The sequence below is a fragment of the Oncorhynchus mykiss genome, chromosome 18 (assembly GCF_057628025.1).
Source record: "Oncorhynchus mykiss isolate SJ-2025 chromosome 18, ASM5762802v1, whole genome shotgun sequence".
NCBI lineage: Eukaryota > Metazoa > Chordata > Actinopteri > Salmoniformes > Salmonidae > Oncorhynchus > Oncorhynchus mykiss.
The window spans coordinates 41,434,387-41,457,433 of record NC_143039.1 but is presented as its reverse complement, the minus strand read 5'-3'; the positions used below and the strand labels follow the sequence as shown (position 1 = coordinate 41,457,433).

The following is a 23,047-nucleotide window of genomic DNA, read 5'->3' as shown; positions in this document are numbered from 1 at the left end:
TGATGATCAGTGTATGGAGGATAGGACATTCCAATTTATTTGATTGGGAAATACTGCTCAGTTATGGATGGGTGTTTGCTGGATAGAGTGCTTAGCTGTTAACTAAGAGTTTGTAGGATTGAGGCCCCACCTAGAAAGGCTTTAGCCTAATTAAAGTGTCTGGGTTGCATTGAGATGATGTGGGATAGAAGTCTTAACAAGGGCTGGGAGATTTTCACTCCCGTTTAGAGCTTTGAAGGTTATTGGTCTTAGTGCTATCCTAAGCCCTTGACTGGGTACTGCAAGCCAAATAAAACCAAAGCCTCCCCTACAGGACTTGGCCGCCTTTGTTACAACATGATTCACGAAGGACCCAAAAATATGAGGACCGGCATTCTTCCAGTGTCCGTAGAAGGCTGTTTTTCCTATCAATTTTCTGCAGGTATTTTCTTAACTGCATTGTTGGTTAGGGACTTGTAAGTAAGCATTTCACTAAGGTCTACCTACACCTGTTGTATTCGGCGCATGTGACAAATTTGATATTCAAATAAAATCGTATCTATCCGCTCTGGAGTGCCCTCACTGATGGTTTACCAGAGAAGATTGAGAGTTTCTGGTCTATATAAGAAGCAATTATAACTTCTGTTCCTATCCTACATTTTATACTGGACAATATATTAAAAGCATTTCTGCCTTTCTCGTAATAGTGTTTTTGGAGGACTTCAAAACTACAGTACCCATAGTCTCTGAATTTGTACGTCATCAATTTGCCTACAACGAAAACGCCTACTGCAGCGGTTTACTGGGAGGTGGTGTCCATTTTATTTACAACACTAAATATTACGTTTCTTATATTTTACTGGCGTTAAACCCTTTAAAGAGGGGGTAAGTTACCAGAATTACTGCATATATTAATGTGAGATATGATATAGCTAAGAGGATTTGCGACTGAAAACTGATCAAATTTAATGCGGCCTAGTTTGGACGATGCGCCATATTGAATTTCCACCTGGCTTTAACGTTAGCTACTAGCTAAGGATGTAACTTAGCAATAATTTTCTGCTGGTCATCTAGCAAACTATTGGGTACGCTACAAATTATGATTGTTGATGTAACATAGGTATTTTCATGGGTAATATCCTTATTTCGTACACTTCCAATGTCAACTAACGTTACCAATGATTTAGCTAGTTAACGTTAACTACACATTGGCGCGGTAACGGTAACTAACTAGGTAAACCTACAGTTAACGTTTTCTAGTTACCTAGCTAATTGCTCTTATGGTTTTGATATAATTATGTTTGTCTTTTTTATTGTAGCTAGCTACCTATGATATTTTTGTGTTGCTGAACTATCAACCTTCCGTTTTCACATTCACACACTAAATGGCTCTGTTGTTGAATGTCTTTGCCCTTTAGTCTCCCGAGATGAGCAGTTCAGAGGAAGTGTCATGGATCTCCTGGTTCTGTGGACTGAGGGGAAACGAGTTTTTCTGTGAGGTCAGTATCTAACAGCACTCATTGACCAAAAAGTGAATGTAAGCTAAGACAGGGGTGGCCAATCCTTTATCCTGGATGTGCAGGTTTTTGCTTCAGCCCTACACACCTGATTCAGCTAACCAAATGTACTGATAGGCAGGTGGTGAGTTGAGTAGTGCTCGAGTAAAATCCTGTCATTCATAGACACCCCTCACTACACAAACTTACTTTCAAACATGAATAGGTCTGGCATTTGTCGCTAACTTCTGTCTTCTCCTCCATTGGCAGGTGGATGAGGACTACATCCAGGACAAGTTCAACCTGACTGGGCTCAATGAGCAGGTTCCCCACTACCGCCAGGCCCTGGACATGATCCTGGACCTAGAACCAGGTCAGCCCAACTCCAGAACCATCTCTACTGCACTCGGAAGTACAGAACATCCCACACAATTTAGATCAGAATACAAATATTATGGTTGCATCACCTCAGTGTTAAAGTTGTGTACGCACACTAAATTGCCTCAGTGGTCACTAACCCTGATCCTGAGTTATAGTGTGTGGCAGGCGTTTGTTCTAGCCCAGCACTAAAACACCCAATTCAATATTTTTGTCTTGCTGTATTAGATGCCGATATCTTTAGCATGTGTAAAGACGTTACAGTTATGTACACAATTATGCTTTTGTGAGTAATCTTTAAATCAGAACATGTGAGTGGCCTCTTCGCCTTTCATATAAGCTCTTCTCTCCTCTCTGTTCCACAGATGAGGAGCTGGAGGACAACCCCAACCAGAGTGACCTCATAGAGCAGGCAGCGGAGATGCTTTACGGGCTGATCCACGCACGATACATCCTCACCAACAGGGGCATTGCTCAGATGGTACAGCAACGACCCTTCTCTGTCTCCAAAGTTTGTTGAAAGGCTGCATATCACATGTATGCAGCATTTCTCCTGAAATGTTTTTCACATTCTCCATTGATCTCTCTCTTTTTCTCAGTTGGAGAAGTATCAACAGGGGGACTTTGGCTACTGCCCCCGCGTCTATTGTGAGAACCAGCCCATGCTGCCCATTGGTGAGTGTATGTCTGTCTTGTTTCAATCATTACCACCCACACCTAGTGTGGGGACAAGTGATTGACTATAAGACTTAAGGGTAATTTTGATTAACCTCAAAGAGCAACATTTGTATCTTGGCTTTGAATGTTCATGTGCCAAAGACAAACAATTCTGGGTATCCAGCCACATTGCTTTCCTAACCCAAACTATGCTACGCATATTCTCTGTATACTTTATCGTTGAATCCTCTGTGTAAGATTTGAATGTATTACGATCCATTTCAAATCTAATCTGGTTTCCAAGAGACACCTGGATGAATACAGTAGTGTGTCCTCGAGCATTTCATAATTATTTCAGACCAGTAATGTCTCTAAACTCTCCCCCTATCCCTCCCTAGGTCTGTCAGATATCCCAGGCGAGGCTATGGTGAAGCTGTATTGCCCTAAGTGTATGGACGTGTACACGCCCAAGTCCTCCCGGCACCACCACACAGACGGGGCCTACTTTGGCACTGGATTCCCCCACATGCTCTTCATGGTGCACCCCGAGTACAGGCCCAAGAGGCCCGCCAACCAGTTTGTGCCTAGGTCAGTACAACTGTGTAAAATAGGCTTGTTCCTTTTCATGTCATTCCCACGTAACTCACTGAAAGCAAGTCCTAGATCAATTTCTACTCATAGCAGATAATTTCCTAATACATTTCAGCTACATACCATAGGAAACGGTCGTGTAAAATAAGTGCTACCATAATGGAATCTCTTCATAGACTGCTGTCACACGTTCATCAAGATCTAATGAATTCTCATGTCCTCACAACAGGCTTTATGGATTCAAGATTCACCCCATGGCCTACCAGCTCCAGCTGCAAGCAGCCTCCAGCTTCAAGAGCCCTGTCAAAGCCATCCGCTAATGCCCAGAGAGAAAGAGAAGGGAGAGAAGATGATGATTGCGGGGACGGGTCAGCTGCACCAAGCTCCATACAGATGCCTCCTCCCCATACTGCAGATGTTATTATTTTGTTTAGGTTAGGACGTTTAAATGTGAGCGAGACAAACGCACAGGTTCTAATCCCAAACCCACACACACACACACACACTTAGAATTACATGCATCTGTTACCAAACTCACCAGTGCCAAAACAGAAAAGGTGGAGGGAAAGAAAGTCCATGGATGTTATTGGATTTGACGCTACTGTTTCCTTTTGTGATATTACCCCATTTTGCTCCGATGGTGAACTCTCGCCATGTTCTGTTTGTTTTCTGTTCTGTCTTTGGCACGGTTTGGTAAAGGGTCGTGGTAGACCGTCACCACTGGTTGAATAGCAATCCCTGCTCTACCCCCATACGCATGTACACTGGCTGGCTCTCACAGAGACTGCTTGGTCGATGATAAGGACAAAATCTGTCACTAAGGGTGTTGCCGTTTCACCTGCTCCTGTAAACCATTGTTTTACCAAGTCACACACTCAGGCTTGTGTCACTCTTTTATTGTGTGACACTCACTGAGGCCAGTGTGTCAAAGTGGTCATTCACAATAGTGTTCTGTTAAATTTGCCTTAAACAGAGACGCACGGGCGCTGTGATTTGTGGTTTACAGGAAGTGCGAGTCTAGGACACATTATAGCTTTGAATTTGTATATGTGCGACATAGGATAGACACAAATAAACCTGAAATGAATTAAATGTTCTAGAATGACCCAGAAAAGACATACCAACCTACCTACTGTCTCTGTGTGCGTCACCCAAAACAACAGTCTTGTTTGTGCTGGTACTGCACGGTGAGAATGTCAGCTCTGTCACATGTTGCTGGGCTGGTTTCACTACAACAGGACTCATCTCTCTCCACAACGGGCACTGACTTGACTGGTGACCCTCCACACATAATATAAATATTAATGTAAAATATAGCAACAGAAAATCTGCTTCTATTTGGGGAGAAGTTTTTTTGTTTGTGATGTAGGGGTTTCATCACCCTACTGCACATGTGCGTTTGAGTCCTTGTGGCAAAAAGTAGAATGCTTTATATATGATTTGATTTCAGAACAATAAGGATGGATTTGTCAAGATTAGAATGAATGTACAGTACCTGTCAAAAGTTTGGACATACCTACTCATTCAAGGGTTTTCTTTATTTTTACTATTTTCTACATTGTACAATAATAGTAAAGACATCAAAACTATGAAATAACACATGGAATCATGTAGTAACCAAGAAAGGGAAACAAATTAAAATAGATTTTTAGATTCTTCTAAGTAGCTGCCCTTTACCTTGATGACAGCTTTGCACATGGCATTCTCTAAACCAGCTTCATGAGGTAGTCACCTGGAATGCTATTCCAACAGTCTTGAAGGACTCCCGAGCGGCGCAGCGGTCTAAGGCACTGCATCTCCATGCTAGAGGCGTCACTACAGACCCTGGTTTGATTCCAGGCTATAGGGCAGCGCACAATTGGTCCAGTGTCGTCCGTCTTAGGGTTTGGCCGGGGTAGGCTGTTATTGTAAATAAGAATTTGTTCTTAACTAACTTGCCTTGTTAAATAAAGGTTAAATAAATAAAAAAGGACTTCCCACATATGCTGAGCACTTGTTGGCTGCTCTTCCTTCACTCTGCAGTCCAACTTTTCCCAAACCATCTCAATGGGGTTGGGTGATTGTGGAGGCCAGGTCATCTGATGCAGCACTCCATCACTCTCCTCCTTGGTCAAATAGCCCTTACACAGCCTGGAGGTCTGTTTGGGTTATTGTCCTGTTGAAAAACAAATGATAATCCCACTAAGTGCAAACTAGATGGGATGGCGTATCGCTGCAGAATGCTGTGGTAGCCATGCTGGTTAAATGTGCCTTGAATTCTTAAAAAAAAAATCACAGACAGTGTCACCAGCAAAACATCATCACACCTCCTTCATGCTTTACCTTGGGAACCACACATGCAGAGATTACCCGTTCACTTGGCATTCTCTCACAAAGACATGGTGGTTGGAACCATTAATCTTAAATTTGGACTCCTCAGATCAAGGGACAGATTTCCACCAGTCTAATGTCCATTGCTCGTGTTTCTTGGCCCAAGGAAGTCTATTCTTATTATTGGTGTCCTTTAATAGTGGTTTCTTTGCAGCAATTCGACCATGGCCTGATTCACGCAGTCTCTGTTTCTGTGAAGCATTTATTTGGGCTGCAAACTGATGTGCAGTTAATTGCCGATTTCTGAGACTGGTAGTAACTAATGAATTTATCCTCTGCAGGAGAGGTAACTGGTTCTTCCTTTCCTGTGGTCCTCATGAGAGTCAGTTTCATCATAGCGCTCGTGGTCTTTGCAACTGCACTTGGAGAAACTTTCAAACTTCTTGAAATGTATATATTGACTGACCTTCATGTCTTAAAGTAATGATGGACTGTTGTTTCTCTTTGCTTATTTGAGCTGTTCTTGCCATAATATGGACTTGGTCTTTTACCAAATAGAGCTATCTTCTCTATACCACCCCTACCTTGTCGCAACACAACTGATTGGCTCAAACGCTTTAAGAAAGAAAGAAATTCCACAAATTAACTATTAACAAGGCACACCTGTAAATTGAAATGCATTCCAGGTGACTACTTCATGATGCTGGTTGAGAGAATGCCAAGAGTGTGCAACGCTGTCATCAAGGCAAAGGGTGAATATTTTGAAGAATCTCAAATATATTTTCATTTGTTTAACACTTCTTTTTTTATGTTTTCACTATTATTGTACAATGTAGAAAATAGTAAAAATAAAGAAAACCCTTGAATGAGTGAGTAGGTGTGTCCAAACTTTTGACTGGTACTGTATGTCTGTGGTTTTTTGCAACCGTGGAAGAGTGACAAGGATTCAGAATTCTCAATAAACATTTTCTTTTTTTGTACAATTGTGTTTGGTTTATGTATAAATTAGGTAATTATTTCTCCATAGTCACCATGAAATTGTTGTAAAAAAAAAATCCCTCATAAATAAGTATGGAACTATCTCCCTCTGAATCTTTTACAGTTGCCCTTCAACAGCAGTTATCTGAGCATCTTGGGAATTGAGAAAATGTACCTTTTCTAATCTTCTCATTGATGTTGTGTCTGATACTGGAAAAATCGTACCAAACCACTGAGATACAGCTGTTATTTTGCCTCCTGGCCAGATGGTGTCAATGATTTGCTGGATAATACGTGTAGACCATTGTGGTATGTCTAGTTGTCTGATCTGTGATTGGATACTATACATTGTGAAGGCAGTAGTCACAAAGGGCCTATAGCTGATTGCCCAAGACTGTTTATTTGTGTGTGTGTGAGAGAGAGCGCATGCATGTGCATACCGGTGAGCAAGCACATGCTCTGAGGTGTGAATGTATGACTAACAGATATACGTCCAACTTCAATTCTATTCTAAGGGCTTACTTTGTGTGTGTCTTAATTCCTGGCAACGAGGAATGTTTGAGACATTTCATACAGGGCTTATACATTTACGGGAAGTTATACAATTTCCTTCGAGACAGATTGAACACATCTTTGTATCTGTACCATTAGACCCATGCTGTGACAGCATGGGCAGCGCCATTGAGGCAATCTCCATTTTGAAGTAGTACATTTTCCCCTTCACGATTGGCTGATTCCTCCTGATGACCCAGTTGGACAGGACCCCAAAAGGGTCATCAGGAGAGATCAGCCAATGAAGTTGGAAGTCCCAACCAGTTGACTACATTAAAATGGTGGAAGCCCTGGAAAACTAAAGGCATAGAAACTTTAAATGACTTGGTAACAGGAAATACATTTATTTCCATGACAGATTTAAAAAGCAATTTTGGACTGACCCTTATAGATATTTTCAAATACATGCAATTTAAGAGACAAAATTCATAAATTATACAGCACAACGGCAGAGTCATGTCTTAAGTGTAAAACTAATAATGACTCAATCATCGATGCTTGCTGGGAATGTTTGAATTCCAAACGTTATGGGCGGGGCTATAAAGTTAGCTGTCAGAAGTATTACAATGTAAACGTAGATTTAATCCGTCTGTCTGCATATTTCAAGACATGGCATATGGGGATGTAGTGAGATACCCAAAAGCCTGGACTTTTTATTCTCTTCTCATCACTCATCTTGGAAAAATGTCTACTAAAAACGTGGAAATCAATCAATCCCACAGTTAACACAATATAAAAATCTAATTATTTATTATTGAAATACACAGGCGACAGAGAAAAACTAATTGGTAGGTGAGTGCGAGGTAAGTTTTCACACGGGTAAGTTGTCAAAGTGTTCATACCTCCAACACTAGAGGGTCTATCTCAAAAATCAAATAGCTACTTTGTGTGACTACATGTTCTATGGTCAACTTCCTGTTCACATGTGGTCAAGGTCACTAATCTGAGGTGAGCACAAGTTTCTTATTTTTCCCCTTCAAAAGTAAAAAATTGGCACTACATTTTATTCAATAAAACTTTGTTAGGTTTGAACATTCAAAACGATAATTTTGCACTGAGTAGAGGAGACAATAACGTGTCTTTTGATACTTTAGCTGCAGTCCTATGTTGAGCTAACCTTGCGATTTAGCTAACATTAGCACACATGTCAGTTTGGGGCAAGTTGTCTCAATGACCTTGGGGCAAGTCTTCACATGTGACAAATTGCCCCAGTATACATAGACACATAGAACATGCTTAACAAACATTAATATATTGTGTAATCAGCTCTGATAATAGAATTAAATGTTACTGTAAACGTACTTATAAACTCAGCAAGAAGAGAAATGTCACCTTTTCAGGACCCTGTCTTTCAAAGATAATTGATAAAAATCCAAATAACTTCACAGATCTTCATTGTGAAGGGTTTAAATACTGTTTTCCTTTATTGTTCAATGAACCATAAACAATTAATGAACATGCACCTGTGGAACGTTTGTTAAGACACAAACAGCTTACAGACATTAGGCAATTAAGGTCACAGTTATGAACACTTAGGACACTAAAGAGGCCTTTCTACTGACTCTGAAAAATACCAAAAGAAAGATGCCCAGGGTCCCTGCTCATCTGTGTGAACATTATTTAGGCATGCTGAAAGGAGGCATGAGGACAGCAGATGTGGCCAGGGCAATAAATTGCAATGTTCGTAATGTGAGACGCCTAAGACAGCGCTACAGGGAGACAGGACAAACAGCTGATCGTCCTTGTAGTGGCAGACCACGTGTAACAACACCTGCACAGGATCGGTACATCCGAACATCACACCTGCGGGACAGGTACAGGATGGCAGCAACAACTGCCCGAGTTACACCAGGAGCGCACAATCCCTCCATCAGTGATCAGACTGTCCGCAATAGGCTGAGAGAAGCTGGACTGAGGGCTTGTAGGCCTGTTGTAATGCAGGTCCTCACCAGACATCACCGGCAACAACGTCGCCTATGGGGACAAACCCACCGTCACTGGACCAGACAGGACTAGCAAAAAGTGCTCTTTACTGACGAGTCGCGGTTTCATCTCACCAGGGATGATGGTCGGATTCGCGTTTAACGTCGAAGGAATGAGCGTTACACCGAGACCTGTACTCTGGAGCGGGATCGATTTGGAGGTAGAGGGTCCGTCATGGTCTGGGGCTGTGTGTCACAGCATCATAGGGCTGAGCTTGTTGTCATTGCAGGCAATCTCAACACTGTGCGTTGCAGGGAAGACATCCTCCTCCCTCTTGGATCAGAGGGTGAGGGCTAAGGCCGTTCCCCCCAGAAATGTCCAGGAACTTGCTGCTTTGGTGGAAGAGTGGGGTAACATCTCACAGCAAGAACTGGCAAATCTGGTGCAGTCCATGAGGAGGAGATGCACTGCAGTACTTAATGCAGCTGGTGACCACACCAGATACTGACTGTTACTTTTGATTTTGACCCCTTCTCTAATACAGGTAACAAGTGGAGGACAGAGGAGCCTCTTAAAAGAAGGTCTCACAGGTCTGTGAGAGCCAGAAATCTTGCTTGTTTGTAGGTGACCAAATACTTATTTTCCACCGTAATTTGCAAATAAATTAATTAAAAATCCTACAATGTGATTTTCTGGATTTTTTTTCTAATTTTGTCTGTCATAGTTGAAGTGTACCTATGATGAAAATTACAGGCCTCTCTCATCTTTTTAAGTGGGAGAACTTGCACAATTGGTGGCTGACTAAATACTTTTTTGCCCCACTGTATCTATTCCTAGTTCTAAATTTTTTGAGAGGGGAATGCTTATTTAAGATCGTGAGGAAGGCACTTTTAAAGAATAGCCAGGTATCATCTACTGACGGGATGAGGTCAATGTCATTCCAGGATACCCCGGCCAGGTCGATTAGAAAGGCCTGCTCGCAGAAGTGTTTTAGACAGTGATGAGTGGTGGTCGTTTGGTCGCAGACCCATTACGGATGCAGGCAATGAGGCAGTGATCGCTGAGATCTTGATAGAAAACAGCAGAGGTGTATTTGGAGGGCGAATTAGTTAGGATGACATCTATGAGGGTGCCCGTGTTTACTGATTTGGGGTTGTACCTGGTAGGTTCATTGATAATTTGTGTGAGATTGAAGGCATCAAGCTTAGTTTGTAGGATGGCCGGGGTGTTAAGCATGTCCCAGTTTAGGTCACCTAGTAGCACGAGCTCAGAAGATAGATGGGGGGCAATCAGTTCACATCGAGGGCACAGCTGGGGGCAGAGGGAGGTCTATAGCAAGTGGCAACAGTGAGAGACTTGTTTCTGGAAAGGTACATTTTGTGAAGTAGAAGCTCAAATTGTTTGGGTACAGACTTAGCCTGCAGAATTCTGTATTACTTTCTATCTTTGCAGTATATTGCAACACCGCCCCCTTTGGCAGTTCTATCTTGGCGGAAAACGTTATAGTTAGCAATGGAGATTTCAGGGTTTTTGGTGGTTTTCCTAAGCCAGGATTCAGACACGGCTAAGACATCTGGGTTGGCAGAGTGTGCTACAGCAGTGAGTAAAACAAACTTAGGGATTAGGCTTCTAATGTTAACATGCATGAAACCAAGGCTTTTACGTTTACAGAATTCAACAAATGAGAGCACTTGGGGGGTGGGAGTGGAGCTAGGCACTGCAGGACCTGGATTAACCTCCACATCACCAGAGGAACAGAGGAGAAGTAGGATAAGACTATACAAACTGGCCGTCTAGCACGTTCAGAACAGAGAGTAAAAGGAGCAGGTTTCTGGGCACGATAGCATAGATTCAAGGCATAGTGTACAGACAAAGGTAAGGTAGGATGTGAGTACATTGGAGGTCAACCTAGACATTGAGTAATGAAGAGAGAGATATAGTCTCTAGAGATGTTTAAACCAGGTGATGTCATCGCATATGTAGGAGGTGGAACAACATGGTTGGTTAAGGCATATTGAGCAGGGTTAGAGGCTCTACAGTGAAATAAGACAGTAATCACTAACCAGGACAGTAATGGACAAGGAATATTGATATTAGAGAGAGGCATGCGTAGCCAAGTGAACATATGGGTCCAGTGAGTGGTTGGGCTGGCTGGGGACACGGCGATTCAGACAGTTAGCAGGCTAACAAGCTAACAGTTAGTAGGCCGGAGCTAAACAAGCTAGCAGCTAGTAGACCAGGGCAAGCTAGCAGTTAGCAGACCGGGTTAGAAAGCAAGCTGTTACCAAGGGCTAGCAGTTAGCAGACCGGGCAGACAAGCTAGCAGTTAGCAGACCAGGGCCCGGCAGTTTAGCAGTTAGCAGACCGGGTTAGCAAGCAAGCAGATAGCAGGGGCTAGAAAGTTAGCCTTTGGGGGGGATGTTGCGATGGGGGTAAGTTTGTTTTTGCCTCTTCGTGCGGTGACGTCGATAGGCCATTCGTGGAATTAGTAGGGTTCCAAGTAGCTCTAGGTAGCTAGCAGGCCGATATTGTAGCCCTGGAGTATGCTTCGGTGGTAGCACAGGAGTCCTGGCCGGGCTAGCTTCAAGCTAAATTGGTGCTTGCTCTGGGATGGAAATGCTAGCCAGGAGTAGTCATCCGGGATTGCGGTTAGCTAGTTGTGAAGATCCAGATGAAAATGTTCAGTTTGCGGTAGGAATCCGGGGATAAAAATAACAGGTCCGTTATGCTCTGGTTAGAGTCACGTTGTTCAAACTGGCGAGAGCTTTCCGAGCTGAAGGTTAGCTGATGACCGCTGGCAATGGTTTGCTGACTGCTATCTGGTAGTTAGCTGGCTAGCTTCAGTTGAGGGATTCCAGATCCAAAGTAAATATAAATACTTTAGGGGAAAAAAGCAGATCCACGCCACATTGGGTGAGGCGGGTTGCAGTAGAGTATTTAGATGAGGTTTAGCAAAATATTTTAAAGGATATGCGACGAAAAATATGTAAAACAATAAATACAAGGGACACGACAGGACAAAGACGTCTGACTGCTACGCCATCTTGGATTACAAGAATTACACGCACCAGCTCACCCATGTCCAGCTATGCCATTGCTGACAGCAGACTACCATCTCCAGAGGACATCCGGCCATATCCAAAAGCTGGCCCCCGAAAACCAGCTTGCAAAGGAAGAAAGCAGGCACTAGAAATGGAAAGGAATAAGGCACAATCTAGCAAAAGACTGTTTCCGAAGAAAGGGAAGCCAAATCTGGATCTGCAAAGAACAAGAAAGCAGCTAAAAAAAAAAAAAAGATTGTTGAATAGTCATCAGATGAAGAGGACTGCTTCTGCCTCGTCTGTGTGGAGCCATTTTCAGCCTTCCAAAGGAGACTTGGGTGAAGTGTGAGAGATGCAACACATGGGCCCATGATGCTTGCACCTCAGGCCAGGCAATGTATGTGTGCCAGAACTGTGACTCTGAAGATGAGTCTGATTAGTCAGATACCGATGTTCGTCGTATAGGCTGTGCATTTGTGCATAAGTGTGTTTAAACACCATGCCTGTTTTGTTAAGACTTTAAACATTTAAGCTGCAGTTATCTGCAGCATTTACATTCCATTCCGATTCCAACAACTACGCCAGAGAATGTTCGATTTCAAAATTCAGCAAAGTGGTCGTGCCACTTAATGAATGTGCGCTCTGCCAGTATTATTGTTTTGATTGAAAGGCATGATTGCTTTTATTTTGAGTTATTTTGTAATGCGATGCTACTGGCGGCAGAGAAGTCAGGCGCAGGAGAGCGGAAACTGATTTACAACGGTTGTGTTTAATAACCATAAACCACCGTCAACAGAATACAAACAAAACCCGGTGCATACCGTGCATAAGCACTACAACAAACAATTACGGACAAGGACATGGGGGGAAACAGAGGGTTAAATACACAACATGTAATTGATGGAATTGGAACCAGGTGTGATGAAAGACAAGACAAGACAAAACCAATGAAAAGTGGATCGGCGATGGCTAGAAGGTCGGTGACGTCGACCGCCGTCCGCCGCCCGAACAAGGAGAGGGACCAACTTCGGCGGAAGTCGTGACATCTTTAATGAAGTTGAATTTGGTTTTGAAATTAAAATCAATATTCACAATTCATTAGTTGTGTTCTTATTTGTTGATAATCCAATGTGACAACTTACCAGACGTAGTGTGTCAATGTAACCGCTGATGGGGCAAATTGTCACAAATGCACACTCTCTATTTAACGGTCTTACAACTCAGTACTGAAATAGATATGAAGATGTAATGAATACAGAATATGTGCCCAAGACTTCCCTCTTTCATTTGGTATGACATTTATACCATTGTGATATATTGTGCCCAGTAAATGTTAGACAGCGTGAAAAATGTGACAACATACCTCTCTCTCCCCTACAATTTAATGTGGCAAACAATAATGCAGGCACTAAGGATGGGGGTGTGAGCATGCGGGTCTGGGCAGAGGAGATTTAGTTTTGTTTGTGTGTGTCTGTAAGTCGTTGTTCTTATGTGTATGTTGGTATTTGTTGTGATTTTTTTTATATAAAATAAAATGGGCAGCCCTGAATGGCGCTGCCCATGTTAATACTGCATTTTGACCACTAGAGGCCCCTAATCATTCTCTATTGAAATTTCCAAACTTGTTTTTCTCATTTCATTTATTTGCATTTCCTATTTTTCCCTCCTCCTAAGGTTTACGCTCATACCTTCCTTTGTTTCTTGCTGATATCCAACACTCCAAACTCACACCAACCCACATCTCTCCCTGTTTTTGAGTTATCAGCTTATTTGCCTCCACAAAGACAAGGAGATAAATAGTGCAGTCCAAACTATACCTCTCCTCTTGTCTTAATGCTACCCCCGTGACAGTGTTGAAATGGTGAATAGGCCTAACTAAAACATGACATTGAATCAGTCATAGTATGTGAGCAGAGCTGGTGCGGAACATGTCCAATTTGACTGGAGCCTGAGCAAGATTCCCAAATGCTGGAGCTCAGCCTTCTCACAACTCAATTCCTTCATGATGGTGAACAATAACTGCTCCTTGTCTTCCTCTTTTCTCAAATGGATTGGACAATGTCACATGTGAGCACAGTTGAATCCCGGCTCATGGAGTGGTTCTTGCGCACTGTGCTCACCATGTCCTTTCCAACCACTCTGCTAAAAACTACTCCGTGCTCATCACTGGGGAAAAAAACTCCTGCGATTTCGCTCCATTCATTAAAATCACAATTGAATCAACCAGGTGTATACCAGGTGTCAACATCCATCTATTTTTGTGACTACCTGGACCTACCAATTGGTTTTAAAGTATTGAAACCAAACCATATGGATTTGAATGAAAAGTATTTGAATATACATGAAAAGGTTCATGTAAGAAGCGAACATAATTTCAGACTACATGTCATATTAAACAGCATATAAACACTCTAAATAGGTCAGGAGCCAGACAGGGAATCTAACAAAGAACGAAAATGAATTGTTTAGGCTATATTATTTCAATTATTTCAAGGCTAGAGCCTACAAAGAAATACATTGAGAAGCATTTGCGAGCCAATGGGGATGCTAGACACCATTTTTGCCACTCTTGCAGGTTTTTTTTTCTATGGGTAGGCCTAAAGGTTTTTAGGCAAAATAACCCAATCAAAATGAATTGGGTTGCCTGCCACTCCTGGGAACACTGTACATATGTGAGGGCAGACTGGGGCATGTTCTGGGTAGCCTCAGAGAATAATATTGACATATACGCTGATTCGGTGAGTGAGTTTTTAAGGAAGTGCATATTGGAGATGTTGTACCCACTGTGAATTTTAAAACCTACCCTAACCAGACACCGTGGATAAATGGCGGCATTCGCGCATAACTGAAAGTGTGAACCACCGCATTTAACCATGGAAAGGTGACTGGGATTATGGCCGAATTCAAACAGTGTAGTCCCTCCGCAAGGCAATCAAACAAGCGAAATGTCAGTATAGAGACAAAGTGGAGTCGCAATTCAACGGCTCAGACACAAGACGTATGTGGCAGGGTCTACAGTCAATCACGGATTATAAAAGGAAAACCAGCCATGTCACGGACACCGACGTCTTGCTCCCAGACAAACTAAACACCTTCTTGGCCCGCTTTGGGGATAATGCAGTGCCACCGACACAACAACGTTACTACAACGTATTCCATTTACCAGCAGAGACAGTCTTCAAAGGACGAAGGACTCGGTTGGGCAACACGGCCTTCCATCTACCACCAACCTACCAAAGCGCAGCTCAGAGTAAATATTTACTGCATTTTCCTTTTCCAAATGGGCGGTAATTTAGAATGCATAAGATACTGTATTTACAATAGCACAGCTTCGCCCTTTGTTCCTCAGTCTTCCCGCTCTTTCACTCAAACCCAGACCCTTTTCTTTTGTGTAACAAGCTGTCATATCTGTTCCGCCCGCTAGGGACGTTTTCCTTTATGACGTAATTTGTAATCAAGTTATGATTTAATTATGTGTATGTGTAATTCTGTGTGATTTGTTAGGAATTTAGTAAATAAATAATTAAACCCTATTTTGTATTGCTGGTTCAACTTGTTAGCCAGGGTTCGTGCAGATAACCAAGAATTTACAACTTTCAGATGAGACTGAATTAAGATGACGATTAATATTGACTGCTATTGATGTAAAACATTACTAGGTCTTTAAGAGTTTATTCGGAAGATAATAGCTCTATAAATATCATTTTGTGGTGCCCGACTCTCTAGTTAATTACATTTACATGATTAGCTCAATCAGGTAATATTAATTACGGAGAAATTATTTTATAGAATAGCACGTCATATCACTTAATCCGGCATAGCCAAAGACACGACACCAGTATAGCAGGTGCAGGGGCAGACGACTGCAGCTGTGAGGGCTGTGGTTGAGATAATAGGGATGTCAGATCTAAAAGAAAGAGGAAACATTTTCTTAAGTGGAAATAATTATACAACAAAACAGATATGTGTGATAATTACCTGGACCACATTACACTGTTCAGGTCTACAAGCCTCTGGAAGTTCCAGCGTGCCACTCCAGGACTGGAACAGCTTGGTGAAAAGACTCACCTGTCACCCAGCAGGCTTGGTGGACAGATAAGCACAATATTATTTCAGTGACAAAGCCTTGACTACACTAACCTAAATGAAGTGTGTGTTTCTGGGCTTTAGTCGACACAAATTAAAACACAAATTAAATAAAGGATGCAGGAACTGAGCCCTAGGACGATGCCACAGGACTACCTGGCCTTGTGACTCCAGGCTAGCCCTGTCGTCAGTCCACCTGGTCATACTGCTGATCCAGTCTCTGCTGTTTCTGTCTGCGGCTATGGAAACCTCGACCTGCTCAGGACTCACCAAAAGTGCTACCTGGTCCCAGACTTGCTGTTTGATCCTGTCTTTCTCTACCGGACCTGCTGTCTCAACCTCTAATTACTCAGCTATGAAGAGCCAACTGGCATTTACTCCTGAGGTGCTGAACTATTTCACCCTGTATAACCACTGTGATTATTATTTGACCCTGCTGGTCATCTATGAACGTTTAAATGTCTTGAAGAATGATCTGGCCTAGATGGCTGCACTCCTTTATAATCTCCACCAGCACAGCCAGAAGAGGACTGGCCACCCCTTAGAGCCTGGTTCCTCTCTAGGTTTCTTCCTAGGTTCCTGCCTATCTATAGGTAGTTTTTCCGAGCCACTGTGCTTCTACGTCTGCATTGCTCGCTCTTTGGGGTTTTAGGCTGGGTATAATCACTTTCTGACAACTGCTGATGTAAAAGGGGCTATCTAAAATACATTTGATAGATTGCTTGTGTATGCTTCTATTCACATCAGTAACTCTAAATATTACATTGAGTTCTCTTACATTTCCTCAATAGGAAGTTGTACCTTAAGCCAAATCTTCTTCCTGGTCTTTTCTGCTGGGGACGGGGCTTCAGGTTTGGGAAGGGAGGGCCTAGAGAAGATTTAAGAAATTAATGAAATTCAATTTGGGTTAGCTGTGTATCTCATCTGATTGAGAATTGCTGATGATATACTGTATATGTCTATTTTCTTTTGAAAAATCTGAAAATCTGCCACTGGACCACACAATTATATCAGGTGAGAGTGCACACAACTGTTAGCTTATTTTACCAGGTCAAAAATAACATAATTTGGTCAAGGGAGACCTGGCAAAGAGGACAGAGCTCTCAAGTAAAAGGCTTATCCATAACAGCAGCTTTGGTATGGATAAAGACAACGTGACACCGCCACAGCTGCATGAATGTGTGATCTATCTATAATATTAGCTAATTTAACAATTTCTAGAGCGGGTAGTAGTGATGGGCATTCGGCTCGTTCGGCTCAGCTAACCAAAAAACTCTTTTGGCTCCCAAACGGCAATTAAAAAATATATATTTTGTATTTTTTCTAGTCAAACAGTCATTAAATGAAATCATACTCTACCTTAACCACAATGTATTTAGAAATGCATTGATTTGTTATGAAAAAGAATGCTATTAAACGTGTGCATTTAAAGTATAACTTTTTTAATGTATATAAACAAAATGCGTATAAATGTAACAATTCAAAACGAATACAATCTGAACAACATAATAATAGAATATTGCACCATATCAAAGAAAAATAAATAACAATGTGCAAAACTGCAGCATTCCACTTAAAACATTAAACTGGTCCCTCTTTTCTCTCTCTCTCCTTTATTGCCATGTTATAACCAGCAGCACACAGCAATGCTGACCATACTTTGCTTTTATGAGAGATTTGCATTCAGAAATGCAAGCTGCCTCAACTTTCGAGGGGCTGATGCAGTTTCTTCTCTCAGTAATTATTTTTCCCATTTTTGAGAAGACCCTCTCAGAGGGAACGGATGTGGCCACTATGCAGAGTCTCCCTGTCATGACTTTAGTAAGCTGTGGGTAGACAGAGGCCTTGTTCTTCCACCAGCTCAGAGGATCTGCAGATCTTTGGAGGAGGGGCTCCTCCAAATAGGATCGGACTTCCATTATGGCATCTGCTGAGGAATTCCTTCGTACTGCATCCCCAGTTACTCTCTCGTCAGACGTTTGTGGCACTACTGCTCGTGCTTCTGCTCAATCTGCTCCCTCTTCTTCCTGTTGCCCTGGTGCCTGAGCCAGCTGACTGCTGGGGCTGTCCCTCCCTGCTGCTGAGGTTATTCTTTGAAGAGCCTCATCACTCACTCTGGCATCACTGAACGCTAACTTCTTAAACCTGTGGTGAAGTGCAGCGGTTTCTGATAGCACGTGATTATATTCCATTCTGTCCATTGATGAACAAAGGGTGTCCATCAACTCTGTCACATGTCCTGTGATTACATTTGCTTCTCTCTGGCGGCTGGCTGTGATTCGCTGCAGACCCTTACACAGGAGCATAATTTCTGAGGCTGTCACATAGCTGAAAGGAGAGAACAGTAACTTATTAGTTCAGGTTCATGTTTTATCTACTGATACTACATTCTCATCTACTGCTCATATACATATATAATGATGTAGTAATAGCTGCTTACTGTACCTCTCTCCACTGATCTCCACAGGGACCTGCTCAAAGGGTTCCAGGACTCTGCACACCTCCACCACCTCCCATTCCTCTTGGGTCAGAGCATCAACAGGTGCATTGACAATGACCAGGCTAGAGATGATGGCATCAGGCATCCCCATCTGGCGTTGTGTAGACTTTAGTTTTCAGCACCTAATGTGCTCCTGTGGAAGTATTCCACAGCTGCTTTTACTTTGTCCACAGTGGGCTTCATCAGCTTCAGAGCATCTCTTACAATCAGGTTGATTGTGTGGGCAAGACATGGATGATGGGTCCATTTAAAAATGTTCATGGCTTTGGTTATGTTAGATGCATTGTCGCTAACACAACAGACCACTTTTCCATCTACTTACCATTCTCTGGCCACTCTCAACAGTTCCTCTGCCAAGTTCTGTGAGGTGTGTCTGTCGCTGAACTCAAAGCAGTCCAGAAGACAGCTGAAGACATCGAAAAATCTTCAATGAAGTGACATGTAACTGACATGTGAGAAGTGGTTACCCTTGATGTCCAGCAGTGAGTGGTAAGGCAAACTGCAGTAGCTTTTTGGACTCTTTCCCGTACTGAAGCCTGTGTGCTCTCATACAGTTGTAGAATAAGTGATTTTGAAAGGGGTTTCCTGCTTGGAATTGTGTACATTGGATTTAGACTATTGCTATAATTTCTAAAACCTCTGTCCTCCATGATCAAAAATGGCTGGAAATCGGTGGCAATCATTTTAGCCAATGCAATATCAATTTGGCCTTGTTTAGCTACAGACATAGACTTTGGCATAAACTGGTCCATAGAAGACTGCGCTGCTGTTGGACGCAGAGTAGGCCTACTTGACTGGGTGGATACATCTCCACGTGTGAAGGTGCTGGCTCCACCACTATCACTAGCAGGCCCGCTAGTTTCTCGAAACTCCGCTACAGCTAGCTTCACAGTTGGGTGCACAGTTCGCATATGCCGGTGTAGGTTGTGCGTAGAGCCGGCTTTATATGAGATTTTGTTTTGGCAAAATCTACACTATGCTCTAACACTGTCAACATTATTAAAATGCATCCAAATGCTACTGTGCTTCCTACTCATTTTCCAGGTGTTGTCTTCACAGCTGTCCTTCCTCTCTCTCCCCGGCTGCTAAATGTGTGACTGTGAGTGAATTGGCCCAGCCCAACCTCACGCATTTTGGTTCAGTGGTTGACACTGCGTGTCTGATTGACAGGAACGACACGTGAGGCTGTTAGTCTGATCAGACAGTCAGAACGAATGTGTGCTTGAGCATTTAGGCCTATATTATTTGATGTATTTTTTTCGTTCTTTGAATTAGTTCATTCTATTCATTTAAATATTTTGATTATTCATACGTTATTTTTTTTTACATTTTATAAATAGATTTAGCTCTTCTGATATGCGAGCCGGCTCCCAACGTTCACCTACAAGAGCCGGGTCTTAGAACCTACACACTTCATGAAACCTAAAATAAGTAAAGAAGTACATTTGTGTGGCAGTAAAACAGTTGTTATACGTCGGAGGCAGACGCATTGCAAATGCTCAGAACGACAAAATCGAGCCCTTCTCCCCTGGTCTATAGGAGTTTAAATGTTTAAATGGCCCGAATATTGATTTAGACGTTCACAAATTTTACAGATTTTGACTTTCACTAATGCCATGATATGTTTGGTAAAGTAATAAAAAATGTGAAATATTTTGGGTAGATGTTCCTAAAACAGAGTATAACCATAACCATATAACCATAATATAACAAGGGATACATTGCAAAAAGTGAAATCTAAGCAAGACTAAATATCTTATATTAGTGTTTTAGTTTTTTGTACCAAGCTAAATTATCTAAATGTCATTGGTAAATATTTATCTTATTTTAACAGAAAAAAAGGCATAATACAAGTAATTTATTTCACTATATAACTATACTATATAATATATATATATATATATAATATATATATATATATATATCATATATATATATATATATCATATATATATATCATATATATATCATATATATATATATATATCATATATATATATATATATATATCATATATATATATATATATATATGATATATATATATATATATATATATATCATATATATATATATATATATATATATATATATATATATATATATATATATATATATATATATATATATATATATATATATATATATATATATATATTTACCCCTTTTTTCTCCCCAATTGGTAGTAGTTACAGTACTCCTGTACTCGGGAGAGTTTCAGGGTGTGGCTTCAGAGACATTTCACATACTGTAACATTTGCCATTTATTATTTTCAAAATTCTTCAAGATTTGTCAAATTGGTTGTTGATCATTGCTAGACAACCATTTTCAGGTTTTGTCATAGATTTTCAAGCAGATTTAAGTCAAAACTGTAACTCGGCCACTCAGGAACATTCACTGTCTTTCTTGGTAAGCAACTCCAGTGTAGATTTGGCCTTGTGTTTTTCGGTAATTGTCATGCTGAAATATGAATTAATCTCCCAGAGTCTGGTGGAAAGCAGACTGAAACAGATTTTCCTCTAGGATTTTGCCTGTTCTTAGCTCCATTATTTTTTATTCTGACAGTTTGACTCCTGAACTTATTTAGGCTTTCCCTAACAAAGGAGTTGAACACTTATTGACTCAAGACATTTCAGCTTTCCATTTTTAATTAATTAAACATTTCTAAAAACATAATTCCACTTTGGAATGATGGGGTATTGTGTGTTGTAATAAAAATTTAAAAAACACAATTTGTGTACATTTTTACCTCGGGCTGTAACACAAAAGTCAAAGGGTGTGAATACTTTCTGAAAGTATATATTATTCTACTTTTTACCCAAGACAGTGCTGCTCCTCTTTAGTAAAATGAGCAGTACGCAACCATGTGACTGCCCTGACTGTCACATTTTCCAAGGGAGAGGAGAGTGGGAGAGGTCACCACATGGTTCAGGAGTTTTGACCACAGCATCAGAAGTAAGGACCTGTCCCTCCTTTGGTCTCTCCTCACACACCTTGGGCACACTGGGCAGAAGGCCAACAAGTTTCCTCTTCCTTTCCTACTGATATTACCATTATTTTTCTATTGTCATTTTGTTGTTAAGTGTATGCTTTCTGGGCAGTGCACTCAAGAGATTGCATTGGGCAACATACTGTAACTTCCAAAATATAACAGTGATTCAATTTGTATGAATGGTGCCAAAAGGATCCTCAAAAGATTGTTTAGTCTATGTGTGTTTGTATGTGCTGTATTGTATGGAAATGCGTGTATAGTCTGATGTTGGAACATTGATCATAGAAAGATTAGTGTAACAGCATGGCAGACTGTGATTGCAACATCTCCACTACAGTATGCCTGTTTCTCACAGAGATATGTGAAATGTTCCGTCAACCACGTCTGCTGGCTTTACCGCACCCTTTCATCCTCTATTTATTTGAAATATATATATGTAGTCCTAACATATACAGTGTGCTTTTTCTTACAATTGTTCATTTTTACATTTTAAGCCAGCTGCAGTTTCTGGAAAATCCTGTCCACAATTACATTACAATCAATCAATAGCTCTAACTCTCCAATATTTTCCATACTCCTATTTCTCTCTTGTGTTATATAACTCCTGGGTATTCTCCTGCTGCAGTGACTGATTAGAATAGAGATTAGCATTGCTGTTTATTAATCCCAAACGCCCTTTGCATCAATGACAACAGTTGAGAAACATGTCGGGAGACTCTGGGATTTGTGAGTAAAACAAAGACTACATTCTCCCGGGCCAAAACAAACTCCTTATTTTAGGATTTGAAGTAATGACTTTGAGGAAGGCATTTCATAACTGTTTTGCCTCTGAAGAGGAGACACAGAAACGCCCCTTAAAGCCACACAGTCATTCCTGCTCAAAGTCACCTACCACACAAATGCACATAGTAAAATGGGAATACAATGTCAGATATTTTCTTAATGTGATGTTGTTAATGTTTTGTTAATGTGATATCACTGTGCTTCATCTAATAGCGAAACAAATGACCTGGATTGCAGTTGAAATTACATTAAAAGTACAAGGTGCAAATGATCAATGCTGTTCCAGATTCTGTGCAGATTATTAGGCAACAGCATTTGTAAAGATCTCCACAGACCTGCGATGACCTATGCATGCTATTTTGAGTACATAATACTAACTGTATAGTTACAGTAACCTCAACATGTGGCCATGGATGTGTTACTCATTTTAAGATTGTTTGTAAGATAACTTCAGGCTATTTACTGTACTACAAAAGTAATATTGAATTGTGTTTGGTTGACAACGCAACCAAATGTCAACATTTAAAGGAGATCTACCTACTGCTTGGAAAGTTCTATCTGAGCCACTTTAATCCCATTTTTGTACTTTTTGGATGAGTTGGAGACATTATTTTTTATTTAATTTAATTTGGAAAGTCAGTTAAGAACAAATTCTTATTTTCAATGATGGTCTATGAACAATGATGGTCTATCCAAGCAGAAGATACAACTACTTCAAATGTTGATATTTGGTTGCATTGACAACCAAACACAATTGAATATCACTAAATATCATTACATT

General features: G+C 41.2%; 1 protein-coding gene and 1 long non-coding RNA gene across 7 annotated transcripts in view; one reads left to right on the top strand and one right to left on the bottom strand.

Moving 5' to 3' along the window:
- The first annotated feature begins 679 nt into the window (after window positions 1-679).
- LOC110496050 (casein kinase II subunit beta) lies at window positions 680-6,391 on the top strand. 6 transcript variants are annotated; one of them, XM_036952530.2, is made up of 7 exons: window positions 680-788; window positions 1,398-1,478; window positions 1,746-1,848; window positions 2,219-2,334; window positions 2,453-2,528; window positions 2,909-3,098; window positions 3,331-6,391. In XM_036952530.2, exons 2-7 carry the CDS (start codon window positions 1,407-1,409, stop codon window positions 3,419-3,421), a joined length of 648 nt encoding a protein of 215 aa, XP_036808425.1. In that variant the 5' UTR covers window positions 680-788; window positions 1,398-1,406; the 3' UTR covers window positions 3,422-6,391. The 6 variants fall into 6 exon arrangements, with proteins under 6 accessions (XP_036808425.1, XP_036808423.1, XP_021427371.1 ...); XM_036952528.2 differs by having other exon boundaries at window positions 1,746-1,887; XM_021571696.3 differs by having other exon boundaries at window positions 714-864.
- Window positions 6,392-12,655: 6,264 nt separating this feature from the next.
- LOC149975508 (uncharacterized) overlaps window positions 12,656-23,047 on the bottom strand; it is a 52,256-nt gene continuing 41,864 nt past the window's right edge. Inside the window, exons 2-3 of the long non-coding RNA XR_016488478.1 lie at window positions 16,793-16,859; window positions 12,656-15,988 (exon numbers count right to left, since the gene is read on the bottom strand). This is a non-coding gene — a long non-coding RNA (uncharacterized LOC149975508). The remainder of the gene's footprint in view (window positions 15,989-16,792; window positions 16,860-23,047) is intronic.

Coding starts and splice junctions, on each gene's coding strand:
- LOC110496050 (XM_036952528.2), top strand. CDS start 1,407: ATGAGCAGTTCAGAGGAAGTGTCATGGATCTCCTGGTTCTGTGGACTG. Junction 1,479..1,745: donor GAAACGAGTTTTTCTGTGAG/GTCAGTATCTAA, acceptor CTCCATTGGCAG/GTGGATGAGGACTACATCCA. Junction 2,529..2,908: donor CCAGCCCATGCTGCCCATTG/GTGAGTGTATGT, acceptor ATCCCTCCCTAG/GTCTGTCAGATATCCCAGGC.